This window comes from Phlebotomus papatasi, chromosome 2 (genome assembly GCF_024763615.1).
Source record: "Phlebotomus papatasi isolate M1 chromosome 2, Ppap_2.1, whole genome shotgun sequence".
In the NCBI taxonomy this organism is placed as follows: Eukaryota; Metazoa; Arthropoda; class Insecta; order Diptera; family Psychodidae; genus Phlebotomus; species Phlebotomus papatasi.
This window is the reverse complement of record NC_077223.1, coordinates 57,506,071-57,518,172: the sequence shown is the minus strand read 5'-3', so window position 1 is coordinate 57,518,172 and position 12,102 is coordinate 57,506,071. Positions and strand designations below refer to the sequence as shown.

The following is a 12,102-nucleotide window of genomic DNA, read 5'->3' as shown; positions in this document are numbered from 1 at the left end:
TCCCCATCAGACTTCCACCCTTTACGCCTGAATCGCAAATGTATGTGCCGGAATGATGATGTTGGCAACAAAGAAAGAAAAGGGAATATCATCATTTAGATGGCTGTCTCCATCATATTCATGGGGAAAAATGGGCTTGGGAAGGAAATAGCGAGGCACAAATAAGACAAAATATTAGATCATTTCATGTGAATGGAGCTGATGAAGGACGGGGGAGAGGCTGTCAGAAAGTTTTTCCGAATAGAGATTCTCATCTGGGCAAACAACTCATTACACTGCTATTGGGGTGGTAGGGCATATTTTAGGAGGGAGGAAAAAGAAAGCAAAAGGGTGACAATCACACATCATTGATTTCACATCGTATTTGCTTTCGCTGAAAAGGAATAAATCACAGGATTTCCTCCAGACGCGAGAAAATAAGATAACTTTCTCATGCGGAATGGAGACAAATTGCATCGGAAGACATACGCATTTCCACACAGATTTCCTTCAAGAAGCTTCCGTGGTGAAAAGTTATTTTGTCGAGTTTCATCGGGCTTTTCCCAGAGCTTTTCTGTGCCCTCGCGCTATATGTATTTTGGGAAAATCAGTAACAAAGGTCATGATTCTATATACAAAGTTGAAAATTCTCTACATTTTTAGGTGAGATTTTTGATACCCCATAAATGCCACCTAAATGAAAAAGTATAAATCACGATTTTTATATATAAACATCTTGCCCGTCTTGCTAACTGTTTACCAGTGCGATAGACCAAACGGTTTGAGATTCAAAGGGATGGTTTTCGGGAAACTAACACCGCCATGAGTCGTTAGGCCACTAAACTCATTAGGTAGAGAGTGATGGGGAAGGTTCACACAACTCAACTTGTCTACACAAAATTTCTATTAAACGCAGGGGGTGACATTAGCTCTGAAAAATGCGACCGATTTTAGTGTAATTTTTTCCCTGTTTTCGTACACATTTCACGAGATATCTCCAAAACTACGTAGGTTGCCAATTTAGAGTTTTCGGTTGCCTCTTCGTTATTAAATTGACTTTTATTTTGTATTAGTATTTTTTGTTAATTCATTCTACAATGACAGAAAACAGCTAATAAACTCAAAAGTTTTTTCTGCTTGCTAGAAACATATGGGAAACATAGGAAATGTCATGCCCCTGACTAAACGAGTGTTAACTAATCTACCTGACTTATTTTTCAATATTGCCCGTATGTCTATCTTATAGAGTTCAATTCCTAAATACCAAAGGATTTTATCCCAATATATTTTCTTAATTCATGAAACCACCAAATTGCACTCTTTTTATTCACTTTTGTTAAATTTTATTTTCATTGAATTATTCACTGGTAAAAAATAAAGGGATCAAATTGATTCAAATTGGATCCCTTTACAAAAGATGGATCAAATTTCGAACTCTGAATGCACATTTTTCATAATAGAACATGTTAATTTGATCCATCCTTTGCAAAAGGATCAATTTGATTCTTTTATTTTTACCAGTGTTCCTTTATACCTCCTGCACACCTTTAAGATCAGTAAAATTCATGAAATCAAAATCTGCGTCTGTTTCTCAAAGGATTTGTATAAGTCTGTTCCATTCTTTCGAACTCGAAATTGAACTGAAATAATTTAATTTGGTGTAATGTTCAAAAAAAGAAGCAGAGTGGAAATTGCATTATAGACATATGCAAAACATTTTAACAAAAAAAGAAGGGCATGTGAATTATGGCTTTATGAATACGACCCACCATTAGAAAGATCCCGATCTCAGACACAATTAAAATTTCATCGAAATTGCTTTATAAACACCGAAGATACGGTCAGTAGGGAAATTCTGTAATTTTCGTGGCATTGTCACGCGTGAGTTCGAAACCTGACAATGCCATTCGAGCTTTTTTTTGTCATATCATATAAGTTCGAAAATGCAATTCATTGAATTTTTAATGAAATCCCTTTACTTGATGAACGTCTTGGCTGATTTGTTCAACAAAATTCATTGGCAATTGAATTGCTAGAAATATCAAATATGTGAATTCTGACAATGCCACGTGAGCTGAAATGGCAATGTCACGGCTACAGAATAGCATTTTAGAAAAAGCTCTCCTAATGACTTAGCCACACCTCTTAGCTCAGTATAATTTCATAAAGTCAAAATTCACATTCCTTTCGTTCTCAAAAGGTTTCCGTAAGTTCATCCTATTCTTTCGGCCTTAAAATTGGACTGAACTAAATTTAATTTGGTGTGACGTTCAAAAAAAGACGGAGAGTGTGAAAGAATGGGATAGACATATGCAAAGCTTTTAAGAAAGAAAAGGATGTGAATCTTGACTTTATGAAATTTTCCTGATCTAATAAAAGGTGTGTCGGAGCCATAAAATTCGAACCCAATTTATCATATGGCATTGCCAAAGCGTTACAGAATTCCCCTCCAGGTCAAGACATTTTGATTATAGCTCAAGTCAGGGAACATCGAGGGAGGAGTGCGACCTATCGTTGCAAGGTCTCGACGCCTAGTTTTCGAATTTTCGAAAATCGATTTTTCGATTATTCGGATCTTCGACTAAATCAGATGAAGTTGGAGTGTCAGAAAGGTTGTAGTACGCGACAGGAGCTTTCCAAAACTCCAAAAGTTTTCGACTTCTCACAATTAAAACCGGACGGAGATACGGACATTTTAGAATTAAGTTTTTGACTCCTTCTAGTTCGGGTCAAGAGGTTCGGGGGGACTTAAGTTTCTTTTAATCGGACTTCATCTCAAACCACAAAAGCTGAGATTCTAAAGAATCTCAACTAAAATAGTAGGATCAGATAGATTTCTCTCTCTCTCCCCGTAAATATGAAGTTCAAAAAATAAGAAATAGCCAATAATTGTCAGGAAAGGCTGAATGAATAATAGAATACCTTTTCCAGCGTAAATGATCAACCTGAAAGTTAAACAATTACTAACACATTTTCTGAATGAGTCTGCTCATTAAAGCTTAAGGGGGGAATGTATGTCAACACCCACGCACTGAAAAACTGACTTCAATGTGAAATTGAGCTCGACATTGAATAATCCCCATTAAATATAATTAGAATATAATTTTGCCTATTTTTATCGCACAAAAATAGGCATGGTAACACACGCGGAAGAAAGACATTCCTGTCGCCGAGTGCGTGTCTCACGTCACGACAATATTGTCCCGGGAAAATACCCACCCACATAAAAGCCAACCTCCAGGCATCTTTTACAGTCAGAAATTGTCCTTAAAGTTACGATATATTACTTTTGGGAGGATGAGACCAAGAATCACGTCAGATATTGCAATAATTGCTATGGAGGGCTAATTGCCTAATTTGTAGAGGATGGCTGGTGGCGATTTAGGATTGCTTGGGATTATGGCAAATGTCCACAAACATTCTCTGAGTGGCGATTGAATTGATTTCCTCGTGATGGTGATGAATGTCATAAATAAGAGAAGAAAATGCGTAAAGACTGGAGAATGAACATCACGTTCATCCTATTCAATTACATCTCAAAGTTATAGGCCTGTCATTGACTTTGCTTACTTTGTCTTTATCCCTCCTTTGACATTTTCTTGGTTTTTATGTTACAGATGATAGCCTGAAAGATTCATGAGGGGCCGGAGCCCCCTGCAAAAAGCAACCCACCGTGCGTCGGGCAGCGTCTAAGGCTCCTCGTGCGCAAACCAAAGGCCCAGAATGGATGGGCGAGTGCTGCCGGTGCCCCCGCCCGATCGGGCGCCGGGTGGCGGCCACTTGCATGACATCTACGACTACGTGTTCATCGAGAACAGCAACCCAGGCTACATGCTCCTCAATGCCGATACCAACATCTTCTTCAACGAGTCCGCCCTCCTTGCAAATTCCAGCCTTGCCAACGCAACGGGCGCGATGGGCAACGGCACGCGGTCCAGGGAAGAGGTGGGTGACGTCATTGTCATGGCTGCCACTTCCATTATCCTTGGACTAATGATCCTCATTACAGTAATCGGTAAGTTTCAAGAAAATTTTCCAAGACGAGTTGGTTGGTGATTCTTTAATTTTTTAATTTACAAACCAAAGACAATTCTCACAACTTTTTTCGCAAGTATTTTTTTTTCATTAAAAAGCAACATTATTTTAAATTTATAGTTCTGCAGAATTAAAAAATAAGTAATAATCAACATTATATGCTTAAAATATAAATTATTTCAAGCCTCATCCACAAAAAAATTTTGTGTCATTATAAACTTTCAGCAAAAAATAACTCCAATAATATCAATTAATTACCCATTTAATTAAACTTTTAGCTTATCATGCAACGCAATTTTTGCCCAATTTTATTGGAGTTGTATGTAAATCCTACATCAATGGGGAATTACATAGTTTAAAATTCAAGACAATTAAATAAAAAAAATTAAATATTCAGTTTTGCAAGCGAAATTTATTTTAATTGCAATATAAATAAAGTGTGTTATTTTGGCAGAAAAAAAATATGCTTAATTCTATTAATTATTGCAAGTCCTCAATACAGGAGCAATATTTACAAAGCCTGGATTTTTTCCAATATAAATGCGTACGGATTTTCAATATCAATATGTATATAAAATTATTGTTAAATTATTAAATTGTAAAAGGCTGGGGAGGGTTAGGCAGTTCAATCAGTTTTAAAACTCACTAGACAAATATTTATGGACTACGGTAGAAGAAACACCTATTGGAACTTTAAGAAATCATGCCCCATTAGCATCCTATTCTGTACCATTTCGGATATAAAATTTTAACACATAATCTTTATAGGAAATGGTAGAATAATGAAAAACGTCATATTACTTGCATTTTATTAGATGCTATAAATAAATTGCAATATTTCGATTAAATTGCTCTTCAGTGTTCCCTGCCGAACAGGTGTTCCTTCGACCCTATATTGAAGTTAACTCAGCACAGAGAGTCTCTTGAACATACTACAGACAACATAAACAAAACTGTGCCAAATTTTGTGCATTTTGTATGTATGTCCAAGTCTTCCTGAGTTTGAAACGTAAAATTTTTAATAGAAAATTATATTTTTCATTGCTTGTTTTTCAAGAGAGTTATTTGAAACTATAAAATAGTTCTTAATACATTGAAAAATAAATAACAATATAAACATTGCTCTAACGAACGTCTTCAAAAAGTAAAAGTCCAACGTGTATGTTATATCGGACACCAAGTTTCTTGAATCCAAGTTATTTCACAACGCTCCCTTCCCAGATGCTATGCTTTTGCGTTTCTTTTTATTTACAAAACTTAGAAAGAAAATACTGTGAAATTTTGTGAAATATAACAAATGTCCAATATAGAGTATATACAACATCATTGTTTAATCGTTAATAGAATTTGTATTTTTTCTACACGGAAAATGTAATGCATCTGATAGTTTTTATAGTTTTTACTCTTTATTTAAAAATCCAATCACTACTGTCAATACAAATTAGGACAGTCTTTAATAAATATTTCCTAAAATATTTCAACAATTTTAGTTAATTTAGCTGCAGTGTCCGATATTGCAAGCTGTTCAAAAATTGGCACAATTCCCATGTTTGAATCATTTGAACACAATATTTTATTTCCATGTCTTGAATAAATTTCTTTTTGGAATATTATGATCAGTAGGTAGAATATCTGTAATCTAATCACCCTCCAACTCTGAGCATTTTGATGAAATCAGACGGCAGGTGCACCATGAAATGATAATAATTCTGTGTTGTAATATATCTGTACATTTCATCTCCTCGATAAAAAAGGAAACGTCTTCGTAATTGCGGCAATTATCTTAGAGAGAAATCTGCAAAATGTCGCCAACTACCTTGTCGCCTCTCTAGCCGTTGCAGATTTATTTGTGGCATGTCTTGTTATGCCCCTGGGGGCTGTTTACGAGGTGAGACACTTTTCTTACATCTTCTAACCACCAAAATACGTCAAATCCCTGAAATGGTATCATAAGCACTCACAAAAAGTATTTAAAAGAACTTTTTACTGTATTTCTGTCTCCTCTTTATGCTGAATTTTCCATTGAATATGTATAAGGAAATAATAAATTGAAAAATTTACATAAATTAAGAGAAAGCAATTTTTCAGTTTGTCTTTTTTATAATTTATAGGAAGAGCTTGAAGCATAAATTGTTTAAACATGGTAGAATAAATATGATAATAAATGATTTTTTATCTGTATAATCAAATACAATAAATAACGATTAATTTATACTCTTAACACGTGAGCAGTTTTTCACCAATATTTATACAAATTCACTCATCCGCAAATTGTTTGATGTTCGCGAAAGCTTTTTTCACTCACAATTTTGTAAAAGCTAGCAAGTCAATAAATGAAGCGTGCTTTTGTGAGGAGGCATCCATGATGATTTGGTTATAATTAGGCGCATTTAATTGGCGGCTTTTTTACCTCTCAATGGCCTTTGAGCCTTTTTCTGGCTCATAAAAATAAGGGTTTACCTAGGAGAGTATGAAACAGTTAGCATAAAAGAGAGACGTGCTTTTCATCCTTTGCATTTTTCAGCTGATTTTATTAAATTTTATAACTGGTTTCAATTAAACAGATTAGCAAAGGATGGATTCTGGGCCCTGAGCTCTGTGATATTTGGACCTCGTGCGATGTTTTATGCTGTACTGCATCGATATTGCACCTTGTTGCTATTGCCACGGACAGGTATGTATTTAACTTTTCTTTCAATAGCGAAGAAAATCTTAGTTTTAATAAGTAAACAAATCTTTCACAGAACTTGATTATTTTGAAAAGAAAAAAAATAATGATATACGGTCACTGAATAATTGAAATCTTAGTCAAGCTTTTGATGGTAAACATATTTTTTCCAATAAGTCATAAAATCACGTGAAAAGTTAAATAAAACATTAAGACTTCAATGATGAACAATTATTTGACTCAAGGTTGACGTTAAATGGTTTTTCTTTTGGTAGACCTTCCTCTAACAACAATCACCCCAATTATTTCTCAATTACATCTCCATTATCGACATTTTAATGGCTCCTGGGGAATTCCGCGTCCCTATCATGACTACTCTCTTTATAATGTGCGGGGTTTTCTGCCGAAAATAAAAGTGACATCGTGAAATGGGCCAATTTTAAGGATTATAGCAGGAGACAGTGGAAAGGTCAGACTTTTAAGAGAGGATCCAGGAGAAATAATTAAAATTTCAATTAATGAGGAGTGCGGCTGTTTCTTTCACACAGATACTCAACATTAATTTTCCGGGTGTTACAAAAGGTCACGGCGTCATGGAGCATGACAGAGAGACAATTATTTGTTTACGACTTTAAATAATGGGTGCCACCCACAAATCGACACGGTGCCTAAATAATGGATGAACTGCTATCACAAGTACTTATAAAAGCTCTTCATTCATATCACACAATTTGCAACCTTCCGAATAAACGCATTTTCCCGCGCAAAATGTTAAAGCATGTTGCCTAAATTCAAATGCTAATGGTGATTGTGTTTTCCGATTCACTTAAATAAGGATTTCCACTGTCACATATGGCTGACAACTATGGAATTATATTCACCGACAAAACCACCTACAATTTTCCACAATATATTCTGCGCGCATATGTACACTCAAATGGTCAGTTCGGCACAAGGACTGTACTCCAGTGACACTACATATCAACCAGTCAGAGTTGAGGTTTTATGAAAATACGAAAAATAGAATTACGAATTCAACGCGTTAATGTCATATTTAGATGGATTTGACCAATATATCAGGGGAATATACTTTCAATAAATTGTAATATAAATGTAGCAAAGCGAAACTGGGAATATTTCAGATATTTTTTTGGAATTCAAGATTAGCAAACTACTCTACAAAAAAAAACCTACAATTCAAACTCTATTGAGATTTGATATGATCTGCTATATTCCCTTATGGTTTTGTAAAAAAAAAGAGATAACGAGTATTCGCAAAATCAATGAGTTTAGGGGAATCTAGGGTGACATGATAACTTTTTTCCATAGTATCGACTGTCGATTCTGAAAAGCTTAAACGATGCTAAATTATATTGTCATTTAAGAGTATTACAATAAATGGCCCTACAAGGCGTAAAAAGTCAACATTTGCTTAATCTAGCAGATGTAGTTTTATTGATACTATCGATTTTATAGTATCGAAAAGTTATCATTCCCCGCCTGAACTTAGTCATAATGGTCATAATTTAATTTAGATGCTCAATTGTTTCTTTATATAATGTACATTAAGTTAAAGCTCAGCTTCCAATAGCGAGATTCGAAAAAACATAGCGTTTTAAATGTAGAATCAGCTCAATAAAAGTTTGTGGAACTAAGGCACATGGCTAAACCTGAAGTCTGCCGAAAAGCGTCTTTTCGTACAGATTCTAGTGTCTCTAAATCGAAATAACAAGAGGAAGCTACATAGGGAAAAGTGTCCAGGCTTTGCACAGTCCCAAGCTTTATAATGACTAAATTTTCCCTATATTTTTCAATAAATATAGGGTAAAGTGGTACAAGTTGGACAGTGATACAAGTTGGACAATGGTACAATTTGGACAGGGCTTTTTGTCTTGATAAATTTAGTACTTCATTTTTATGTGTATATCTTTAATGCTTTAGTTTTATAATTTGGTTCCTTGTGCTTAGAAACAAATATTGTACTGTATTTATCAAGAAAAAAGTCATGTCCAACTTGTACCGGAGAATTGTCCAACTTGTAACACTAATTCCAAATTATAAACTTTACCCTAACTCAATGCACCAAATTTTAAAAACCTAGGGAAATTTATCTTGTTCTTAAAATATATTGCGAAGTCACATTTAGTCAGAAACATAGGAAAAATTTAGTCAGAGTGAAGCTTGAGACCGTGCAAAGCATGGGAACTTTCTCCTATCTCATGGTTTTTTAGAACACATTTAATATTTATAAAATGCAAATTTATTGTTGACTCAAAGAGTCAACAATATAACAGAGTCATATTTTGGTAGAATTTTGATAAAATCTGAAGTTTCGAGTATATTTGGCGTCACGTTATTTCTCCGTCCGTTCGTCTGTTCATCTGTCCGTTCGGCCAGAGGTCAACCCAAGGATCGGTAACTTACCCCTCATTTATTCCCACCCCCCAAACCATATTGCTCGATTTTTTTTTTCATTTTTTGATAAGTTTTAGAGGTTGCCTAGGTAGACGTTTCGTCCTATTATGAAAATATCGTTGAATCGTTTTTTTTTTTTTCAATATGAAAGATTAAAAAGGCTCTAGAGAATGCATTTATCAACCGAATGGGCGGGTCATGTTTGAACTCGTTGGAAAGGTTTTGAAATTTCTCATAAGACTAAACCGGATCCAATAGGTTAAGAGCCGGTAATAAACCGGTTCGTAACCAATAAGTTATTTTTATCAGAAAATCAATTGTATTAGCTTCTAAATTATGTAAGCTTTTAAGTGATTCAATCTGTTAAATAAATCGATTGTGAACCGCTAAATGGTAATTTATACTGTAATTTATACTGCAGTACTTTTGAGGTATGGCGTCTAAGTCAAGAGTTCGAGCATTCCGCAAAGCTGAGACGCTTTGTTATCCCTTAATCACTTTTTTTCAAATTTAATTTATTAGCACACTACAAACAATACGAATTATTATTTTAAAATAACAAGAAAAATTACTAGGATTTTCATATTTTGATTACTATTGCAATATTATTAAGGAGAAAATTTAAGTGTTAAAAATACGTTTCAAAAAATGTTTTCATAAATAAATAACATTAAGCTACTATAGGCAGACAAGAGAATGTATATTTTTATCCCATATATAATATCCGGCTTGTATAGCACCTGATTTAATAGCAATCACTCTAACGTAATACGGGTTTCAGACCTGAGACTTAGCCATATGACACAAGTGCTTTAATTTTTCAACAATCAAGATTTTTTGGAAAAAACTAACTTAAGATAGGATTATTATGGACAAATGACCTATTAAATTCCGAAAAAGCAATAAAATTGGTTGCTATTTAGGATTTTGAGACCTTCAGAAACTGGACTAAACCTCTAGTCTGAAGACCGCATAAGGTTTAGACTAGATTTTTTTCTCTTTAGAAACTCGTCCTTCCTTTTGAACAATGTTTTGAACTTTCTTTAAAATTGAAACACTCACAATTTTAAACAAAAATCTTTATCTATTTCATTCTATTTTCTTTTTTTTTTTGTTATTTTATCACTTTTGATTTTTTTCTTGAAGAAGTCTTATGTTATCTAATGGCGTCTACCAGCTAGAAGCAATTTACGTAAAAAATGACCCTTTTCAAAAAAAATCTGATGTTTCTGACTACAAGAATAAAGGAAATTTTCTTTAAAAAGGCATTTTTTAAAGAAATTTCTACTAGTGTGTAGAGGCAATAAAAGACAATTGAGTAAACTATCTTCTGAACTCAATCAGTCTTGCTGTCTTGTTCATATTTAATTTAAAGTCAAAATTATTAAATAAAATTTAAATTATTAAATTTTGAAATTTCAAAATTCCAAATAGTTATTGCAAAATATAAGTCTATGTTAGCTTCTATAAAAGTTTAAAAAATATTAATACTGACCAAAATGGAATATTTTGCTAACCACAATAATTATTTTTGCTTTTCCCTTTCGATTTGGTCAAAATTTCTGAAATTCCAATTAATTCTTTTGAAGGTTTTAAAATTTTAACAATTATTCTCCACTTCCGGATTCAGAAAATAAAAATATAAATTCAATTAAATCTTTAATCTATAGTTAAACTTAGCTCATTTGCAAGCGAGTGTTCGCACATCCAGTGTGAATTCTTTGTTTTACTTCGTGCAAGAGATAAAAATAATATTTTTAATACGGATAAGAGCTTTTCCAACACTTATATATGTAATTTACTGTATTAAGGGATAAAAACGGAAAAAAGCGAGGTCTATGTGTGACTATTCAACATGAAAAGCTCTGCAAAACACATTTCAATTATAACAGCATGAAAAATTATATGCTTAGATTGAATTATATTATCTGTGGTTTTGTACAATTAGTTCTCATCACTAAGTTAAAAAAATCAACGGAATATAAATTAATCATGATAAATTTGACTACTACATAGTATATATTCAGCTGAAGAAAGAATAAAAAAAATCCTACTAAAATGAACAGAGATCTGCATTTTATCAAAAATGTATGTCATGTATGTTTTTGTTTGGAAAATTCTGAAAAATAAAAAATATTGTATTTGTTTCCCTTTCATGGAAATGTTTTTTTTTTGAAGATCTGAGAATAATCAAAAAACACAATTTATAAATAATAAAAATACCAAATGAACCATTTGTCCTGTATAAAATTTTAAATTGCCAGAAATTGACAACAATGAAAGGGATTCTCAGAAATAAACATTCAAAGAACCACTTCCGCCATAAATATAGCTAAAACGTATATAGATTATATAAATGGTTTGGCAAGTCTATGTTTAGAAAAATTGTGAATTTCAGTGCGTGGTTTAGAAGAAGGAAGCTTAGGGGAAAGAACAAGCTAGACACAAGAAAAAAGGTTTACGAAAAAGAACCCGCAAGAAAAATCTCCATGTTACATTTGTGAAAGATATAAATTGCAAAGTTTTCCAGCATATTTCCCATTATAGTTAGGTGTATTTTATTATAACATAAACGTGGCATTTTTAACTTGTTCTATATCTCCACCCCCGATCCACCCAGTGAGCCCATTATCCATCGAGGGCAAAAAGTATAGAAGAAAACGATGAAGATGCTCAGGGGTATGGGTTCAGAACAGCAAAAAAAATGGTGCTATGGCAGGGAAAAGAATGTGCGAGAGGCATTTCTCATATAAAAATAATAATTTGACGGTGTAGGATGCTTCTAGGGGCAGCAAAAATGTTCCAACATCGAACGTGACTTGTTACTTTTCTTATAATCTACTCCTTGGGTGGAAAAACACGGATTCATGTATATGCGCATTGTCTTGAAATCTTCTGCAACAATGTTCTACCACAACAAGATTATTTCAATGGTGCAACCCTCATATTTAAAACAGAAAACCCCCACAGAGTTCACAATTGAGGGATGAAATATGATTACTTTG

At 33.6% G+C, this 12,102-nt stretch overlaps 1 protein-coding gene across 1 annotated transcript in view; it reads left to right on the top strand.

Moving 5' to 3' along the window:
* LOC129801873 (5-hydroxytryptamine receptor-like) overlaps positions 1-12,102 on the top strand; it is a 57,895-nt gene that overhangs the window by 25,631 nt on the left and 20,162 nt on the right. The window contains exons 2-4 of the mRNA XM_055847270.1: positions 3,597-3,994; positions 5,769-5,902; positions 6,579-6,688. Of these exons, the coding sequence (XP_055703245.1) occupies positions 3,703-3,994; positions 5,769-5,902; positions 6,579-6,688 (536 nt within the window). The 5' untranslated portion in view covers positions 3,597-3,702. The remainder of the gene's footprint in view (positions 1-3,596; positions 3,995-5,768; positions 5,903-6,578; positions 6,689-12,102) is intronic.